The sequence below is a fragment of the Eschscholzia californica genome, unplaced genomic scaffold (assembly GCF_041429995.1).
Source record: "Eschscholzia californica isolate CP2 unplaced genomic scaffold, dmEscCali1.0.p SCAF_2, whole genome shotgun sequence".
In the NCBI taxonomy this organism is placed as follows: domain Eukaryota; kingdom Viridiplantae; phylum Streptophyta; class Magnoliopsida; order Ranunculales; family Papaveraceae; genus Eschscholzia; species Eschscholzia californica.
Window position 1 is genome coordinate 20,011,842 of NW_028238309.1, and position 19,464 is coordinate 20,031,305.

A 19,464-nucleotide genomic window follows, 5' to 3' on the forward strand; every position below is an offset into this window, starting at 1 on the left:
TAAAAAGGTTTCTAGAACGCCAAGTTGAGAGTAAGTAAGTAATTTCGAGGGAGAGTTAGATGATCCTTTCTGAGAATGAGGCATCCTCTATTTATAGAACTTAGAGAAGGATAACAACCCATGGGCGCGGATTTGTTAGATCCGGAATAATAGGATCTCATTAGAGTGCCTTCGTAGCCGTTGATCTCTGGATGGGGCGTCGTAGCCCTACGATGCCTGCCGCCTTAGTCTGCTTGTTACCAGTAGAAGTGGCCTACTACTCCCTTAAAGTAGCGCAAGACTCGGTCTTCTACCATGACCTCAACGTATATCGAAATGTTAGGGATTGAGGAGACTCGTTCTTTAACTGCTAGCCACGTGGTGGCGTGACCATACGGAGTCTGAGTGAGTTGACACGTCAGACTAGGGTTGTCACGCTAGAAGAGTGGGCTAGGGCAAGCACGCCAGACTGACTGAGCCTACTAAGCGTGTTGGGCTTGCTAGTGAGGAACTCTCGACAGGCTTCCATGCCAGGCTCGCTGGGTTGCTAGAGGCGCACACCTCATGTTGTATGAAGGCGGGCGTAGAAGGAAGGCCCAACACGAATTTCGTCTCCATTAAGCCTAGATGCCGTTTTTGGCCATACAGTTTGTCCCCCACTCTCTGAGTTAGCATGTGGCTTGCTTAGAGAGTAGTGATTCGAGGTGGAAGAGGTCGGCTCGGAAGCTCGCCTTGTCGCCTTGGGCGGTATGTCGAGATTGAAATTCGAAGGACCACGAGATGTGCTTTATTATCATGCCTTGTATGTACGTCGCAGGGAGGTCTGGTCAGTGTTTTGCCCTGTTGAGCAAGAGTTGCACTCGAGTCAAGGAGACTCGTACTTCGGAGGAAGCGTCGGACGATAGAGTATTGAGGCACGCTCGTGGTTTGCCGCGGAAAGGGAGATGTTCCCGTCGACCGAGGCGAGGGGGTAGCGAGGACACGCGCAGGCGAGAATGTCCACGCAGGGCATGGCGTCCTTCCCTGCACAGGTGCGGCAGGGCAGGAACGCTCTACCCTGCCTAGGGAACGGCAGGGTAGAATGGTCTGCCCTGCCAAGGTAGCGGCAAGCCAGGAACGCTCTGCCCTGCCTGGGCCGCGAGAGGGCAGAACGTTCTGCCCTGGCTGGAACGCGACAGGGCAGAAACGTTCTGCCCTGCCTAGGTCGCGGCAGGGCAGGGGCATCCCGCCCTGCCTTGGCGCGGCAGAGCTTTCCCTTTTATTTTTAATATATATATACATGTATGTTATTGTACAAAAAATACGTATATATATGTATGTGCTCGTATGCCCGCTTGTGTACGTACATATATGAGAATTTCAGAGTTACCTTGGCGAACGACTTCTCATTTCTTCGTCTAGGTTGTCGGGTAAACGAACTTTAGTAGTGCCGCGAGTTGTGCCCGCCCTAATTTCCTTTGCGATAATCAATCGTGAACCATTTTGTACGGATGGGGACGCGCCATGTGGCGATGTGACGGGCAGGACGATGTGGTCCGTTGCTTTTACCTCCCCACCCTTATATAAGGGGGTCTTGGACCCTCATTCTTTGGCTTTGGTTTTAGGGGTTGGAGAGAGAAAGTTTGGAGCAAACTTAGGAGGAGTGAGAAATTTGGAGAAGTTTGAGCTTTTTGAAGGTAAGCCTTGAATTTTCTCATCTGTTCTTCGCGTTCTTCGTTCGTTCTTCGTAGTTTTCTCAAATTTCAATCTTTCATTGCAAGAATCGAAGTGAATTTATATGTTTTTGTGTTTTGATCTTGTTGTAGTAGTAGGGTTCCACCAAATTATGTTTGTCTTACTTGTCATGTTAGTGTAGTGAACCTTATAATTGCTTCGTAGGATTTCTAGTATGCCTGTTTTGCCATGTTAGCGTAGTGAACTTTTACACTTGCTTCGTAGAAATTCTAGTATACATTAGTTGTAGTGAACCTTAGCATTTGCATCGTAGAAATTCTAGCATGCCCTAGTTGTAGCTAACCTTAGCATTTGCATCGTAGAAATTCTAGCATGCCTTAGTTGTAGTGAACCTTGGTATTTGCATCGTAGAAATTCTAGCATGCTTCAGTTGTAGCTAACTTTAGAGGTTTGCATCGTATAAATTCTAGCATGCCTTAGTTGTAGCTAACCTTAGCATTTGCATCGTAGAAATTCTAGTTTGCCTTAGTTGTAGTGAACTTTGGCATTTGCATCGTAGAAATTCTAGCCTGCCTTAGTTGTAGTGAACTTTGGCATTTGCATCGTAGAAATTCTAGCATGCTTCAGTTGTAGCGTTGTAGCTAACCTTAGCATTTGCATTGTAGAAATTCTAGCATGCCTTAGTGGGCCAACAACCACGGGTGGTTGCGCTTGATGTGCAAGTCTAGAGTGGCCGAGCATGGTAGGATTTGGCGTCGTACCAAACTAAGGTTGGTCGTGTATGGCAGGCTAGGTTCAGGTCCCTTCTAACCCAGTAATGTTAATTGTAGGATGAGTAACCAGATGTACCCGGTGGCCCTATGTTGACAGCGTCCCTTCGGAGCGAAGCGACGGTAATTCGAGTGTTCCCGGAGTGCGGTCAGAGTTACCCAAAAACCCTTCGTCCACTTTAAGCGATCATTATTTGAATGGAGTGTTTAGGGAAAAACATGACGTACCAGACGACGTAGAGCTTCAGGCGCCTGGTCCGTTAGAGTTCGTGGACGACGTGCTGGGTTGGGTATCTTTTACGAGCATAACTTTGAGAGCGGCCTAGAGCTCCCTATCCCGTTCACAGTCTACGATGTCCTTAAGGACTTTGGGATAGTACCGTCGCAATTGACCCCCAACGCTTGGAGACTCCTACTTTGTGTTCAAAGGTTGGGGGATGATGGCCGAGTTAACAGAGTATTTCATTGCGATGACGTAGCTGCTCACTACTCTCTGAAGTTAGACAAGGGGCGCTACCAATACCGCCGTCGTAAGGATAAGAAAGCAGTGGTTTTGGGTCTGCCCGTCTCCGAGAAGAAGTGGCAACGTCGTTATTTCTTTGCTATGGGCCCTAGTTTGTTTGGCCATCGTGATATTTCGTGGTTGCCTTCGGGTTGGAGGAGCGCCAGTAAGTTGTCGTTCGACTTGGTCTCGTCACAGTTGTACAGTTTTGTTGTTATATGTTCATTACCTTCCCTTGTTTGTTTTTGCAGATTCTGCTCATGGTAACCGCCGCAACCTCTCCGAGCGCTTTGCCAATTTTCCGCTTGCTAGTTGTTTGCTAGTTCCTAAGGAGGAGAGGATTTGGGAGAGTTTTCTAACCCCTCGCGAACCTATTGGTAAGCCCTTTGAAATTTTCCCCTTATGTGTCGGGTTGGTCTGACAGTTCGTACTGTGCTTTGTTGATCGGAAGTGTATGCTTTGTAGAACTGGAGATGTCGGCGAAGAGGCAGAAGAAGGCTTTAGTCATACATCCACTTCCTATGCGCGGAGTGGGGTCGGTACCGGGGGTTGGATCTTCTTCGCGTCGAAGTTCGCCAGCTGCTACGGTTCTTCCTGATGCTCTTGTTACTCCTACTGTGCCGGCGCCTGGGTCTACGGCGCTTTCGGCGGGTAGCACAAATGCTGGGCACTTTGAGTTGCCTTCGTCGTCATCAATATTCGGGGATGACTCGTACGTGCCCCAAGTGCTTTCCCGCATAGCAGGGAGCGGGGACGACACTTGTGTTTTCGAGATGGGAGCTGCCCGGGCGTTGGATTGGATCGAGGCTCGCGCATATCAGGTTGGCGTTTGTACTTCTGTTTTTCTTGGTACGATGCAATTTTTCTTTCCAGTAACGAAGTGTCCGAATGACAGGCGGCTGCGTGTGCCAACCTCACCAAGGGCCTGATAACCGAGAAAGACAGGCAACTTGCAGAGTGGGCGGAGAAACACGCGGCTCTGCAGTCTTGCTACGATGCAATGGCCGGGAAGATGGCGGAGTTAGAGTTGGAACATGGTAAATGTTCCGCTGAACCCGACGCGTACGCGGAGCGATCGACAATGTTAGCACGGGGCCAGGTCATCAACGAGGTAGCCAAAGGGAGGCACCACACATGGGATATGGCTGGAGAGCTCGCTCGTTGGAAGAAGTTTAAGAGGGAGGAGGGGATACCCGATGAAGAGGAACCTAGCGATGCCGCTTGAGTCTTCACAGGCTAGCTAAAGGAGTATGAGTTGCCTAATTTTGTTCGCCTGCCAGGCTTGGTGGGAACTCTCTTTGCATTTGGCTCCTTAGTACTTGTATTAACTCCGGTTTATAAGACATATGTGTGCTTTAGTTGCCCTTGGGGCGTGTTAGACTTTTGGCGGAGTGATTCCCGCAGCACTTGAACTGCTTTGGTAGTGTTGACAATGACAATTTAGTAATTGCTCTTTATTTGCTAATTTGGTATTTGTTAGTTCTTTGAGAACTTAGTACATAACATGCTTATATAAAATGCAATAAGTGCTTGGTAGAGTAGACTGAAGAATGGCGTGCCAGGGTAGCCCAGGGGTGCCAAAATTACAATATCATGTCTTTTGCCCCGTTGTTTAGGGGTAAAGAGAGTGGTACGTCAGGATAACCCGAGGCGTTGGGACTGGCCTCGGTCTTCTTTGTTGCTTATCTTGTGCCTCGTTGAGTTGAGGGTAAGTAGAATCGATTCGTGTGATCTGTTCGCCTTGGCTTGGGCAGAGGTGTGCGAGTTAGGAGGGAGGAGGCGTTGTTAAGGCAGGGATGTCGATTTGCAAGCTTGAGCCATCTCTGCGGAGGCATCGTCTGGGCAGAGATGTCGATTTGCCAATGTGAGTTGTCTCTTGTCCCCCCAGCCTAAGTGTAGAGTTAGTTCACTCTGGACTTAGGTTGTTATTTTGGTCGCCGTCGTAGGATGTGAAGAACGTGTCCTTTCTCCAGCTTGTCCAAGTCCGCCATTAGGTAGTTGATCCTGCATAGCGAAATGTTACGGATTGAGGTGACTCGTTCTTTAACTGCTAGCCACGTGGTGGCGCGACCATACGGAGTCTGAGTGAGTTGACACGTCAGACTAGGGTTGTCACGCTAGAAGAGTGGGCTAGGGCGAGCACTCCAGACTGACTGGCCTACTAAGCGTGTTGGGCTTGCTAGTGAGGAACTCTCGACGGGCTTCCATGTCAGGCTCGCGGAGTTGCTAGAGGCGCACACCTCATGTTGTATGAAGGCGGGCGTAGAAGGAAGGCCCAACACGAATTCGTCTCCATTAAGCCCAGGTGCCATTTTTGGCCAATACAATGATCAAACTTGAAGATGTCAAGCACATAGTCGATCTCCCCATAGATGGGAAGGCGGTACATGGAATAACAGGTAGTTCAATGCACCCGGATTTTGTGTTGAAGTTGATGAAGAGAACCTTGGGACTGGAGCCCGCTGAAGCTAGAAATGCACTCAAAGATGGTTGTCTAAAATCGGTAAAACTTAAGTGGTTGATAACAAAAGTTTCGAATTAAAAAACAACAGGTCACAGAAGAAGAATGAGTATTGTGTTAGAGCTTATTTACTACATGTTGTTAGATCATGAATATGCCCTGATAAAAGCGGCAATAGGGTAAATGTTCAATACCTCCAGTGCTTTGAAAATTTGGACGAGGTAAAGAGCTATTCTTGGGGGACCGCATGTCGCGCAAACCTGATGCATCAGCTCTGTTCTGCGACTAGATTTAGAGTAAAACAGATGGGTGGATGTTTTACACTTTTTATGGTACGTTACAAATACATGTTTAAATACTTTTTTATATTTATTTTTACAAAATGTTTACTACTTTATAAATTTGTTTAAGGTTGGATTTACGAACACTTTCCTGATCTCTACTCTGAATGGAATTAAAACGTCGAATTCGAAGAGGGTTGGCCATTAGTTAGGAAATGGGAATTTAGGCCGTCTACGAATAAGAGAAAAATACTACAAGATCTTAAAGCTTTGAGGGGAACACTTGATGAGTTGGAAACTACAGATGTAAGTATTAATACCTTTATGTGTTGGATATATAAATTATTTTAAAACTAATTCATATTTTATCTCTATTTAAAGGTTATCTGGGATTCTTACGCACATAGTCAAAATCATTACCCAGTCCATCCAAGCAGTTACTACAGTGGGATGGTGGTATGTGTCGAACTTATTGGTATCGTATATCCTCAGCGGATACTCCGTCAATTTGGATATATTCAATTGATTCCAGGCCCACCTCAACCTCTCGATGTAGTGAAGTCAATAATGACAAACAAACACTTCATAGCTTACTACGGTTCAAGTGCTGCATGGGAGTGGAGTAATTGGCAAAACCAACTCCGTTCTGACCAATATCGCATGCGTGCCACTATTCCTGATCAAACATTAAAAGGTTACATAGAATAGTATCTCATGGTCTCCCACCCAAGGGTAGGTAACCCGATCCATCCGAGCAGAGAAGAAGAAACAAAAGCTATTGTTGAGTCACCACAAGACACTGATAACATCTTGCAAAGAATGGTAAAAACTACTCTATTTTCTTGCAATTTTTTCATTTTTTACTTTTAACACATACTTATAATGTATATATCTATTTCAGAAATCCCGCTTGAAAATTTTTACGGATGCTCTTGAATACATGTGGGGGTGGTGAAAACATGGCTATTTCTTCGAGGTCGAAAGCAAAGATAGTAAAGAAGGCGAAGATGATAGCGGATGACATTGAAAGCGACGACCAACCCGGATAATCTTAAACTTCGTCATTTGCTGTGTAGAACATCATTTTTTTGTTTTACGTATTGAATGGCGAAATGTTAACTCTTGAATAGTTAAACTGTTAAATGATGAAATGTTTTGGTTTAATGGTGGTATGTTTTAACCTTGAAATGTTACCTATTGAATTTAAAAGGCAGGAACATTTGGGATGTGTTGAATCTAAAATGTTTGAACCTTTGAAAAGTAAAAATGATGAAATTTCACTCCACAATTTCGTGTCTAGGAAATGTTTCATTTTGGCGAAATGCTTGGAAAGATGCGAAAAGGGAAAAACCAAGTAAAATTCCAATTTCACGAGAGAAAACAACTTACTGTTTCACCATTTTTTCGGGCCCACGAATCATTTTGCAAGCACAGAATAGTTCGTGCTGGCAAAAACATATGGGAATTTTTTTTAAGTAAAGTTCATGTTTCGTGAGAAAAAACACCTTATTGGTTTGCCTCATTTTCGTGCTCACGAAATGTTTCGTTAGCACGGAACATTTTGTGCTGGCGAAATAACATATGGGAAAAAAAACTAAGTCAAATTCTTGTTTCACTAGAAAAAACATCTTATTGTTTCACCCTTTTTTTGTGGTCACAGAATGTTTCGTATCTTAGTGTGTACGAACAATTTCGTGTTTGCGAAATCTGTTGTTTTTCCCGGAACAAAAGTCTTTTACACTGATAATTTGTTCGTACAAAACTTATGAACATCGAGCCAATGTAACAAAATAAAAAAGCATGCACATTTCACATTAAGCTTAAATTGAGAATAACTCGTGTTACCATAATATAGCTTTTATTACATTGATCCGAAATGAATAAAATACTTATCATTCTCAGAAAGAAAATCTAATTTGAACTAATCAAAACTAATTTTGTGGGTCGTCAATATTTTCCTCCGGACCTATGCCGGTCAACTTCTTGTAAAAGTAAAATCTTACTTTAAACAACTCGTACTAAGCCCAATAATTTTCGTTCTTGATTTTTTCGTAATATGTAAATGGTGGAACATACAGCAAGGGGGCATATGCCTTCAACATGACCCAGACATAATGGTTACCATTGCAATGAGCAAGAACGACCATATCCCATTTTTTTATAACTTTGTGGCCTTGTCAAGGTCGGCAAGAAGGTAAAGTTCATGTTCCTAGATAGTATCACAAACGGAACTGAAAAGGTTTCTGCCCCAACATATCCATATAGTGGCATACAAAACAAATTATTTTTCGGGGTTGCATCTTCGTTACACATGATACGGTCATTTAGTTCGTCCATTGTATTACGATGCACACGACCCTGTAAAAGTCTCCATTCTCAACAATGTGATCATACATCATTCGACCAATTTCTTTTCCAATCTCGTGACGTCCATCAGTAATTGCTTTACCAACAAAATGAAAACCACAATGTCCATCCCCCGAGACATCTACTATGTTTTTAACGTACTTAGGGTGGAAAAGTAATTTCTTTCTCTTCTGTCTCTCTCCAATCTCTCCCTCAAGTTCTTTCTCGAACCTCTATTTCTCTAATCATGTCTCTCTCTTTGTCTCTCGAATGATCTCTGTTTCTCTCAATCGAATCTCTCTCTCCCATCTCGACTGAACTAGGTGTCTAAACAACTGAATCCATCTACATAACAACTCATCGAGTTTGAGTAATCTTTTATCGAAGCCACAAATAGTCATAATATAGAACAATCAAAACCTCTAGATAATGAGGGAGATCCATCTAAATTCAAGAATGAGTAACTTTACAAAATCCTAACATGGTTAATTTTTTTATTGTTTGTTTGTGCTTCGATGATTCCGTGATGGGAGTTTTAGATTATTAAAACTCAAGAAGAAGATAAAAAAAAAAAAAAAAAACAGAGAGTCGCGTTCATAACACAGTGAAGTATTTTTTATTACATTTATACCACGCAATAATTCCCATCTCTCTTTCTCAGTGATCTTTCCTTATTCTGATTATGATCATTCCAATCGTCAAACAATCAGATAAGAAACAATCAGACAATCATACAATGAGTAAGAGAAAGAAAGATCTGAAAGAGATAGGTAAAAAGAGAGAGACAAAGATAGTTCTGAGAGAGAGAGAGAGAGGAAAAGAGGGAGAGAGAGATTAATCGACAGGGAAAGACCTAAGATAGAGAGAGAGAGGAGGAGAGATTAGTCCGAGAGAGAAATCAAACATGGAGGGAGATCAGAGAGAAAGTAAGAGAAAGAGGAAAAAATTATGTTCCTAGTGGTCGGAAGGGGTGGGCGGAGGTAGTGGCCGAGAATGAGAAGAGATGGAAGAAGAAGAAACTAAAAATAAAAAAAGCACTAAGGGTGGGTGGTGTTTGGTGGAAACAAAAACTTACAAAAAAAAAATTTAGTTTCTACACTAGAAAATTTCTTCATTTCTCCACAACATGACCTATAGAAAATTTGTGGAGAGAGAATTAAAATAAAGGTAGGGAGGGTGTGACCAAAAATTGTACTGACTTTTTTTGCATTGAACCGACCAAAATTAACACGTCCACCCCATTTATTTTCTGGTGTGGATCTTACCCTCCTCAATAAGATCCTAGTTTTTGGACTAAAGCAACAAATATTGATGAATGCAACTTCAATGACTACCTTCTAATTATAAGATTGAGAGGATGATTATCGGTAATCTTATTTGATATATTTAAATAAATTGATTCAGAAATTTCATTATTCAATTTTCACCATCCATCTTTTGTGACTATTGGACCCGGAGAAGAGTATAAATAGAATTCTTTGCAGTAGTAAATTAAAATAACTTAAAATATTATTTGGGTCATATGTGACATAATTTAGGTGATATTTGACAGAACCTGACAGCGAAATGAGTAAACCTAATTACCCTTTAAAAAAGGGACAAGTACAAACGACCCTAAGAAAAAATATCAAACTTGTCAAAGGTTATTGTGCTGCATTATTGAAAAGAAAGTCACATGATTTAGTTTTTCTCAATTTGGAAGCGAACTTAATCTTCCCACCAAAAGTTTTTCTCACAAGAACTAGAACATCACAACATGGTTTTTTTTCTTGAATGACTAGCGTGCCTAAAACCCTAGTCGTCTAGGGTGGAAGACTAAACATCTTACCATTCCAACCAAGAGTCGTCGACATGACTACAAATTACAATTAAAGAGCATATACACCACCGTGACTTTGGTACTTTAATTTTTGAAGGTCTTGGATGAAGGTCATCTACCTACTACATATAAAGGGTTCAGCCATTTATACTATTGATATTTTATTTACACAATAAAGTACGATAGTGCGTTTCATCAAAAAAAAAAAAAAGTACGATAGTGGGGGAGAATAAGAAGTCATCACAAAAACAAAAAATCTCACCCATAATTTTTTGTTTTTTTTTTGAGGGATACATAACCAAGGGAGCTATGTTTTTCCAACCAATATTAAACCCTAGTTAAGTGATTCTCTTTCATTCATAAGATCTGTACCAATCCCTGGCCAGATCGGCCTCTGGCAGACTGTATAGGCATAAAAGTGAGGTTTATGTGTATGAAAACTCCAACACTGGTTGAGACTTCACTGCAATTATTTCTTAAAAAAAAAGTGAGGCATGATTATGTCCAATCATATTTGTCTATGAACATAACATGTCAGTTTAACACCTCTATCTCTTTCTCAATAAACCATAAAACCATTAAAGTTTGCCCATTGGAAAATTGATGATGTTTCTTTTTTTCCTTTACCCTTTGTTTGAGTGTTTGGAAATCAACTCATTGATGCAATCTCTGACCAACTTTTCTCAAATTTTAAATAATAATATCATCATACAAGTGTTTCAATTAGACAAAATTGCCTAATTTCTAGAGAGAGGGATGAGTAAAATAGTTGAGAAAGTGAATTTAGACACTAAAAATTCCAAATTGTGCCCATCTCAAGGTACCCAAAGAACTCTTTTCCCAAGGAAAAGATTTTTCTACTGCAACAAACAATATTATAAGAATAGAGTTGTGATCTTGAAATGCCTATATATGTGAATCACTTGAGTTACTCTTTCCATACCAATATAGTTAAAAGAAAAAGTCATGGAGTTACCTGTAATAGATCTTGAAGGTCTCAGTGATAACTTGAAGAGTGAAACAATGGAGCTTCTGCACTATGCTTGTGAGAAATGGGGATGCTTTCAGGTTGGCCCAATGAGATTATTCATCTTCTTCAATTACTACTCTCTGAATTTCTCTTATATCACAGACCCATGTCTCAGATTGCTTGATTTATTTATACATACCATCAAATAACATTTGCATTTCTCAATAAATATAAACATCGATCACATAATACCCGTAAGGATTATGGGAATACTAATAGTCTATCATTCTTCAAAATTGTGACATTTGCAGGTGACTAACCATGGAATCGACGTGGAATTGATGGAGAAGGTGAAGACTTTAGTGAACTTGCACTATGAGGAGGTCATGAAAAGAAGGTTTTATGAATCAGAGTTAGCTAAAGGATTAGAGAATGGAGGTGAACCAGCTATAGACAAAGATTGGGAAAGCACCTACTTCATTTGGCATCGCCCTAAGGCTAAGTTCGACGAGTCCATTAATCTACCAGACGATCTTCGGTGAGTTTTACTTTAATACATGCCTCACTTCTAAAATATGGAAAACAAAAACTAAACTATGAAATTTCTACCCATTTTCAGGAAAGTAATGGACGAATACATTAACCAGTTAATTAAGTTAGCAGAGAAACTATCAGAGCACATGTGTGAGAACTTAAGGTTAGAGAGAGATTACCTGAAAAAAGCTTTCTCAGGACCAGCAGGACCTTCTGTTGGAACGAAAGTGGCTAAGTACCCACAATGTGATCGACCAGAGCTAGTTACTGGACTTCGAGCACACACTGATGCAGGTGGTATCATTCTCTTGCTCCAAGATGATCAAGTTCCTGGTCTTGAATTCTTAAAAGATGGAAAGTGGGTGGATATACCACCTTCAAAGAATAACACAATTTTCATTAACACGGGAGATCAGGTAGAGGTGCTAAGTAATGGAAAGTATAAGAGTGCGGTCCACCGAGTCATGGCTGACAAGAACGGGAGCCGGCTATCAATTGCTACTTTCTATAATCCATCTGGTGATGCAGTCATTTCTCCTGCTCCTGAATTGTTATATCCTAATAACTACCGCTTCCAAGACTATCTTCACCTTTATGCTACAACCAAGTTCGCGGATAAAGAACCAAGATTTGAATCCATGAAGAAGATGGTTTCTGGACAATCAAATCTACCAGTTTAAAGGAGGCCTAGTTACTCACAACTTTATATCAATTTATGTTGAGTTTCTGTGTTTGTTTAATGACCTTGGGATCGTTTTATTAAGTTATTTTCTACTGTTTAAGGAGTTCAGAAAAAGATTTTAATTGATATTCTCAAACTGGATAATATAGAACATAAGATCGACATTAGTGTAAATGATATACACATGCAGTTTAAGAGTTTAGGTCAGAACTGATAAAACGAACAGCAATAACATCCTTCAATAAAGAAACTTAACACCAACCAAACAAATCTTAAATCATAATCACAAGCTATCCAATTTTGATAATATCGATTTAGTGATGAAAGTATTAGTTCGCTCGACTGTTTCAGTCAATGAAAGCTTATAAGGCTTCAACAAGGAGTGATATTTTGTAACCAAACATAACAAAAAGTTCCCAAACTTCAAAGATTTTGAATACCTATCAGCTAATTCTCGAACAGCAGAAACAAGATGATCGACTGAATCCTGGGTTAAATATATATTCTGATTAAATATGTTTTGAAATAGACTAAATAAAGGTTCTGTCCATACCAACTTATCAGAAATCAGATATTGGTGGCAGGGAAGACACAGAAATCTCCTCGCTTTTTCTTCTTCTTCTCCATCACAGAGCACCTTATGGCAGAACGCAGAAACATGAGCTGGATGCAAGCATTCTTTGAAAATTCTTGTGATTAGATCACACATATGAGTGTTAATTCCTTCTTTGTTAAAAATCAAAGGAAACAAAAGTGCTTTCTCAGCAGCACTTTGATGGAGCTTGCAGAACTCAACCGTAGATTTTACAAGCAAACGAGAAGCTGGTTCTTTGAGAACCAACAATCTTGGTAGGATTATTGAGCACAAGATGCTGTTCGGCCATAAGACATCGTTATCTTCTCCACTCGAAAGATGAGATATCAAAATTGAAGCAGTTTCATCATCTGCTACCCAAGGCTCAATCATACTTAGAAACACCAATGAATTTTTCCCTCTTCCTTTATCCAAACAAAATCGCCGAATTTCATTTGCTAGCCCTACAGTTTTCGAAGCAGTTTCAAAACTTAAGAGTTGGGTTTTCAAAAAAGCTGCCCTCTTTCGATCTTCCGGGTCTACAAAATTTTCCACTTGATTCAAAAGTTCAACTTCTCTTTCTTCTTCCCCTCCTTGGTCATCTGATTCTGCAACTTCCATTACTAAATCTTCATCTTCATCCTCGTTCTCGAAACAACTTACTCTGGTCCTTGAGCTAACCTCATCATAAGATAGAGGAAGCCATGGAAGAAGTGAATGGATAGAACTATCAGTACTACTCTGAAGCCAAGTGGGTAAAGAATGAAACTCATTTTCTAACGTTTCTTCCATAGAATCCAAGCTAAGAGAAGAAATCCAATTAGAACCCAAGTTAGACATTTTATCGAGCAGATTGTGAGCAGCTTTCTTAACCCAAAAATCAACCTCTTCATTTCCTTTCAACAGATTTTTGGCAAGTGAAGATAATTCTTGAGAGCTGAATATTTTGCTTTCCATTGTTAGAAATGATAGAATACGAGATTGTGTTGCATTTGGGAGAGTCTGTATATACATAATTCTGTAAAAGCAAAACAAATTCAATCAGTATAAGTGACACAATGAGAAGAAAGATTAATGGGTATTCTGAAATTTTAGTTACCTTTTCGATTGAGAAGAAGATGAAGGCAATGATGTTGAAGAAGAAGAGTCGAGATTGATGATATTGGTGGGTTTTGAGAGAAGGGTAAGGAAGGAAGAGGTAGAAGTGGTGATGGTGGTCGATGGGTCTAAGGGTTTTTGAAACCAGAGAGATGCTTCACTCTCTGGGGATGGTGAGTTGAGGAAGATGTCGAATAGAGGAACCCAAGCTTCCATTTTTCAAATCAATGTTACTTCAGTTCTCTCTGGTGCTTCCCCGCGTTTCATTTGGGCGCAATTTGAAGAGCACTTGCTCACACGTTTGAGCAGTTTATGTGGATCAGGCCTTTAGGGCCTAAACTAAAACAACTATTTTCTCTCTAAGATTTGAGATCTGGCATACTGGGCTCAATATTGGATTTAATTAGTTAACACACGGTTGTCCAAGTGGTTAAAGTGTTAGACATATACTCCAAAGGTCTCTAGAGGTCCCGAGTTCGATACTCAGAGGAGGTGGAATCTCTAGATTATTAGGGCATAAATAATGTAGATGGACTTTAGGTCATAGTTAGTTGAGCTTTAGGCCATTCTTTAGTTGGACTTTAGGCTTGTTCTTGTTTAATCTGGCCGTTATCGTGCTTATCACATGTTTGATGTATCGATGTCATTGTAATGACTATCGCTTCATTGAAGTTAAATTCCAAAAAAAAATATTAGATTTAATTCGAGTCCATTTCGAATTATTAGTGCTTTTGTGATTAGTAATGTTAGACTTGTTTCAAATGGTTGGTTTATTATTAATTTATTTGAGTCCAACCATTCAAATTGAGAAGAAAAGAAAATAAAAAACCACCTAGGCACCTACATCATACAAACACAAGAATGCTTTACGAGAGATGGTAAAGTTACATTAAAAATATTGAATAAGAACATAAGCTGTCCTGACATTTACACAGAGTAGGGATGATAAACACTGAAACTATGATGAAGAATCTTTCAAGTTTATGATACTACTTGCAGTTTTTTTACGCCAATAGTTACATGACAGTATGAAAAACCAAAATCGATAACTACAACTGCACGAACAACGACCTTTTAGATTTTAGAAGCAAATGAATGTCGGTTGGAGCCTGTTGGGCTACAACAACAGGTGCAAGAGATTTTTTTTTTTTGTTGAACTAACAGGTGCAAGAGATGACTATTATAAATTGTAATAATCAATCTTTCATAACTAATCTAACGTTTCCTAACAATACTAAACTACCACAAATATGGCAAGCCTTTTTTTTGTTTTTTTCTTTTTTGAAACCATTGAAACCCTTTTCATTCATAAGTGATTAAATCACTGGTTTACATGAAAAAATTAATTCCTCTCTGTTCAGCGACATGAGAGTTACATAAGTAAATTCTAAGAACTTCGAAAGTAAAGTACTTCATGAGGTGAGAGAACTTGGACTAGACTCTGACCAAAAAGATAGAAAAAGATGAAAGGATCTTAAAGATCACGAATAAAAGGACCCTAAAGGTCAACAAAAAATTAAATAATACAGAATAAAGAAAAAAACTAAATTAAATCCCCGTCGCCTTCGCCGGAAAACCGCCATTGTCGTCGAAAACCGTCGCCGGAAAACCGCTGTCATCACCGGAAAACCGCCACCACCATAGAAAAAACCGCCGTCATCATCAGAAGACAAATTAACTCAGCAAGTCTCAACGAGTCAATTCCTTTTTTTTTGTTACTGATGAAAGCGATTCCTTGTTCTTTCAACCCAGATCTTTTAAGTGGTTTGATCTCATGCAAGGTAGTTATAAACATCAGAGTAAAAAAACCCTTTTTCAAACTTACTTGCATTAATGTTGGAAAGGCACCCAAAAGTTTCAACGGATCATCTATTTAGTTTTATAGATAGAAACTTAGCCTGATCCTTCCTTCTTCCATCAATGGGGTTAACCACCAAATTACTATTAAATAAACATAAGGGTGATCCACATGGATCTATTACTTCTCAGTATTTGGTGGTTTGAAACCAGACTCTTTATCTGAGATTCCTTGATCTCGTAAATGAGATTTTGTCACTACATGCATGCTTCAAATGATTATTGTGAAAACTATTTTTATCTTAATCATCTTCAGCAACGGTTTCTTCTTTGCTATTTACTATCAATATATCGTGGCAAGCCTTTTCTTATGACAATGTTTTCAAGTAATAAGTGGCTTGTTTCAAAGGGTTACAAGACCAGTGCTTGGTAAAAGTCACGCTCCATAGTAATTGTAGCCAAATAGGGGGGCGCCTGTAAAATGTACATTGGTTTATGGTCCAACATCATGAGGAAATTACAAAAAGCAATAGGAGCAAATCACAAGGAAAATTTTATGGAAAATGTTGAATGCAATCACCATTTTTTATATACTCACTCACATTTCCTTTTAACTCGAACAAAATTATATGTAGGTTGTGTTTGATAGTAATTTGGAGTAAGGGGAAAAAATAGAGAAAAAATTACTCTGAGAAATATTTTCTCTAAGAATTTTTTTCTCCACAAACACCTTCCATATTTTCTATTGTTTGGTTCATAATATGTTGTATTAAGCGAGAGGCGACGCGAGGCGACAAGGCTGTCGCCTCGCCTTAGCGCGCTTAGGCGAGCGCCTCAGGTTCAGGCAGAACCTGCCGACCAGCATTTCCTGCAAATACTCAAAGTACTGTTGCAATTTTTTTTTTTGTTAACTACTCATCCAATTGATTGGTTTAATGCAAAACAAAGTGAAATAAAGCATCCAACACATGACACAATCAAACAACTAAGTTAACCAAACAAAATTAAACAAAGTTGAAGTTAAGTTTTGAGTTTTGACTAAGTTCAAATTCTAAGAAAAACTTAATAAATCTAGAAGTCAATGTCTTCATCATCTCCTGATAGTTGATCTTCATCCTCATCGTTGTTGTTTTCTCCTTCTTGAGCAACTTGTTGACTAAAATCTACGTCTTCATCTGTTTCAGAATCCTCATCAACAAGTCGAAGCTCTAGTCCACTCCTCCGACTTAGGGTTTGGCTTTGTGCCCTTCTTCTCTTATAAGTTCTCGTGCCTGTACTTGGACCAACTTGATCATCATCATCTCCTTCAGCCTCATCAACAAGACCATATATTAGGTCGGTGTCACCTACACGATCATCAGCCGCATCAAAAGGAGCAATCCACTCATTGAGCTCGGCACTTTTCAAAATGATTGGGTCTTCATCTCTTCCAGAAAGACTAGTACGATCTAAGTATCGAGCTTTCAATTTGTTGTTGTGTTGGACGAACACAAGATCATTCAACTTTTGATGATCTAACTTGTTACGTTTCTTTGTATCCAACTATTACACATAAAAGAAAACATTGTTACTGACTAATTTTAAATTTGAATTATAAATTTATAATCATTCACTTACGTTGTTAAATGCACTCCAGTTTCTTTCGCATGGAGACGCGGAACAAGTCAAACCAAGAACTCTCATGGCAAAATCTTGAAGCTCGAAAGTATCGGAACCCCATTATGGCCACCATTGAACTGCATCTGTGGATGAATAAATTGAAACCAAGTTAACTATAAATTCTAATTGAAACCAAGTTAAATATAAATTCCAATTGAAACCAAGTTAACTATACCTGGTGACTGTGTGTTTCTCCTCACTTTTGTTGCAGGCGAGCCTAGTAATCCAGTTTCGTTCTGGTAGTCTGCAAGTTGATCAATAACGAGAGAACGAATAGCATCATCCGCTATAATAGTATCAATACAATTCATCAACCCTCTTTTTATTTCTCCATTTCTTTCCATGGGTTTTTCTAGTGATGGATCATAATAGATGCTAGGATTGAGGTAAAAGCCTGCTGCATGTAAAGGTTGGTGGAGTTGATCAGCCCACCTATTCTCAAAAATCTTAATCACTTGAGTGATCACCTCATCCGTTTTCTCGAGATAATGAGCATTCAACTTCTTCTTGCATTGATTCATTGCAAGATAGATGTAGCCCATGCAAGGTTTTTCCTCCTTATCAACCAACCTAATCACATCCACAAATGGTCCAATGATACGTAGAAAAAAATTAATGCAAGTTGTTCCAAAAGCTTGACCATTTCAAAATCTTTGTAACTCTTTTACCATCAACTGATTTGGCCCATTTGCTTTTTCTCCAACTTTCGAAAATCATCATCGTTCTCAACCCCGATCTTTGATTGAAAATACTTTCCATTGACAAGTAACTAGTAGCAAATCTAGTTACTGCAGGCCTCACCAAATCCCGATTGTTACAAAACTTTCTCATCATGTGCAACACCTAACCGTGGTTGTACATGTATACAACAATAGTCTTGCAATCTCTCACGATTCCAGTCACCCTTGGAATGTTGGAAATATCTTGGCACATAAGATTCACACAATGTGCTGCACATGGGGTCCAATAGAAGTTGTAGTTCTCATCTTCCATTGACCATTTACCCGCAAGCTTGTAATTTGATGCATTATCAGTGCAAACCTACAAAATCAAGTACGACAAACAGAAAACATAAAGAAGAAAGATTGGCAAAATGATAATTATTGAAAATTAATCAAGGTTCTTACTTGAACAACATTCTTAGGGCCTACTTCTTCAATGACTTCTTTCAATAATTTGAGGATCAGTTTTGCATCCTTGACATGTTCGGAACCATCAAGACTCCTCAGAAAAATAGTTCCTTTTGGACAATTCACAAGAAAGTTAATGAGTGTTCTACGCCTTCCATCTACCCACCAATCTGTCATGATAGAACACCCAAACTTAACCCACTCATTTCTGATTGAATCTATCCATCCCTTAGTAGATTTGACTGCTCTAACCAACAACGGAACCCTCAACTGATGATATGTAGGAATATTCAACTTCGGTCCATATTGTCCAACATCTACAAGCATCATGGAAAAACTAGTGCTTTTTATCATATTAAAAGCAATCCCATTATCATAGAAGAACCTAACTATATAATCATGAATATTATCTTGCGCTATCTTCCTATCAGGATCTTTCGCATCAATTTGTTGTTGTACCAACTTTGAGAAGTCAGGTGGGAATGCGGTATCTATCGGCCCCTTAACCTTCTCTCCAGGAGGCATTCTGGATGTTGGTGTACTACCACTACCACTTCCCGTGATTTCCACATCTTCAAACCCTTGATTGCAAGATGGACTAAATATATTAATCCCTTGAATTGAAGCCTTTCTAACAAGACTCTTTTACTCTCTCTTTTTCTTCGATTCGGCCATATAATTCTTTATCAAATTTTGTACGTCTTTAGGAACCTTCGTACATACTCTAACATCTCTATACCCACCGGCTAAATGTTGTTTTTGTCTATTAATTCCACCATTAGAAATCACACCACATAAGTCACATTTTACCTTATTTTTGTCTCCATTTACAGGTTGCGCGTAATCCCGACCCGGATCACTCGACGGTTTCACTCGAGCAGTCGAAGAAGTGGCAGACATTAGCTTAAAACAGAGTTATAATACACATCAATTCAATTCAATAATAATCAATTCAATCAACTCAAGAATAAAAAACAGCATTATAATGAAGAAGCTTTAGTTGAAGACTTGAAGTTTATAAAAATCAGTAACTATGTTCTGTTAAAGAGAAAATAAATCAGAAATAACAGAGTATACTTACTGTTAGAGAGAGAATAAATAAGAAAAAAACAGAGTATAGTTAGTAGTTACTGTTAAAATAAAAGAAGTTTTAGTAGAAGAAGAAGAAGCTTTAGAGAGAGAAAATTT

At 39.5% G+C, this 19,464-nt stretch overlaps 3 protein-coding genes and 1 long non-coding RNA gene across 4 annotated transcripts; 2 read left to right on the plus strand and 2 right to left on the minus strand.

The window, feature by feature from the left end:
* Positions 1-3,668: 3,668 nt before the first annotated feature.
* LOC147556764 (uncharacterized) lies at positions 3,669-4,390 on the plus strand. The gene is made up of 2 exons (XR_015235242.1): positions 3,669-3,746; positions 3,821-4,390. It is a non-coding gene; the product is annotated as an uncharacterized LOC147556764 (long non-coding RNA).
* A 5,520-nt stretch (positions 4,391-9,910) lies between these two features.
* ACO1 (ACC oxidase 1) lies at positions 9,911-12,154 on the plus strand. Its single transcript, XM_086657717.1, has 3 exons — positions 9,911-10,900; positions 11,114-11,340; positions 11,422-12,154. The coding sequence occupies exons 1-3, from the start codon at positions 10,799-10,801 to the stop codon at positions 12,014-12,016; spliced, it is 924 nt and encodes a 307-aa protein (XP_086513843.1). The 5' UTR covers positions 9,911-10,798; the 3' UTR covers positions 12,017-12,154.
* Positions 10,284-14,030, minus strand: LOC147556766 (fanconi anemia group E protein FANCE protein). The gene is made up of 2 exons (XM_086657716.1): positions 13,692-14,030; positions 10,284-13,610 (listed from the first exon to the last, which is right to left on the minus strand). The coding sequence occupies exons 1-2, from the start codon at positions 13,904-13,906 to the stop codon at positions 12,302-12,304; spliced, it is 1,524 nt and encodes a 507-aa protein (XP_086513842.1). The 5' UTR covers positions 13,907-14,030; the 3' UTR covers positions 10,284-12,301.
* Positions 14,031-16,558: 2,528 nt separating this feature from the next.
* LOC147556767 (uncharacterized) lies at positions 16,559-18,801 on the minus strand. Its single transcript, XM_086658700.1, has 4 exons — positions 18,274-18,801; positions 18,006-18,187; positions 17,347-17,716; positions 16,559-17,029 (listed from the first exon to the last, which is right to left on the minus strand). The coding sequence occupies exons 1-4, from the start codon at positions 18,799-18,801 to the stop codon at positions 16,559-16,561; spliced, it is 1,551 nt and encodes a 516-aa protein (XP_086514826.1).
* Positions 18,802-19,464: the final 663 nt, after the last annotated feature.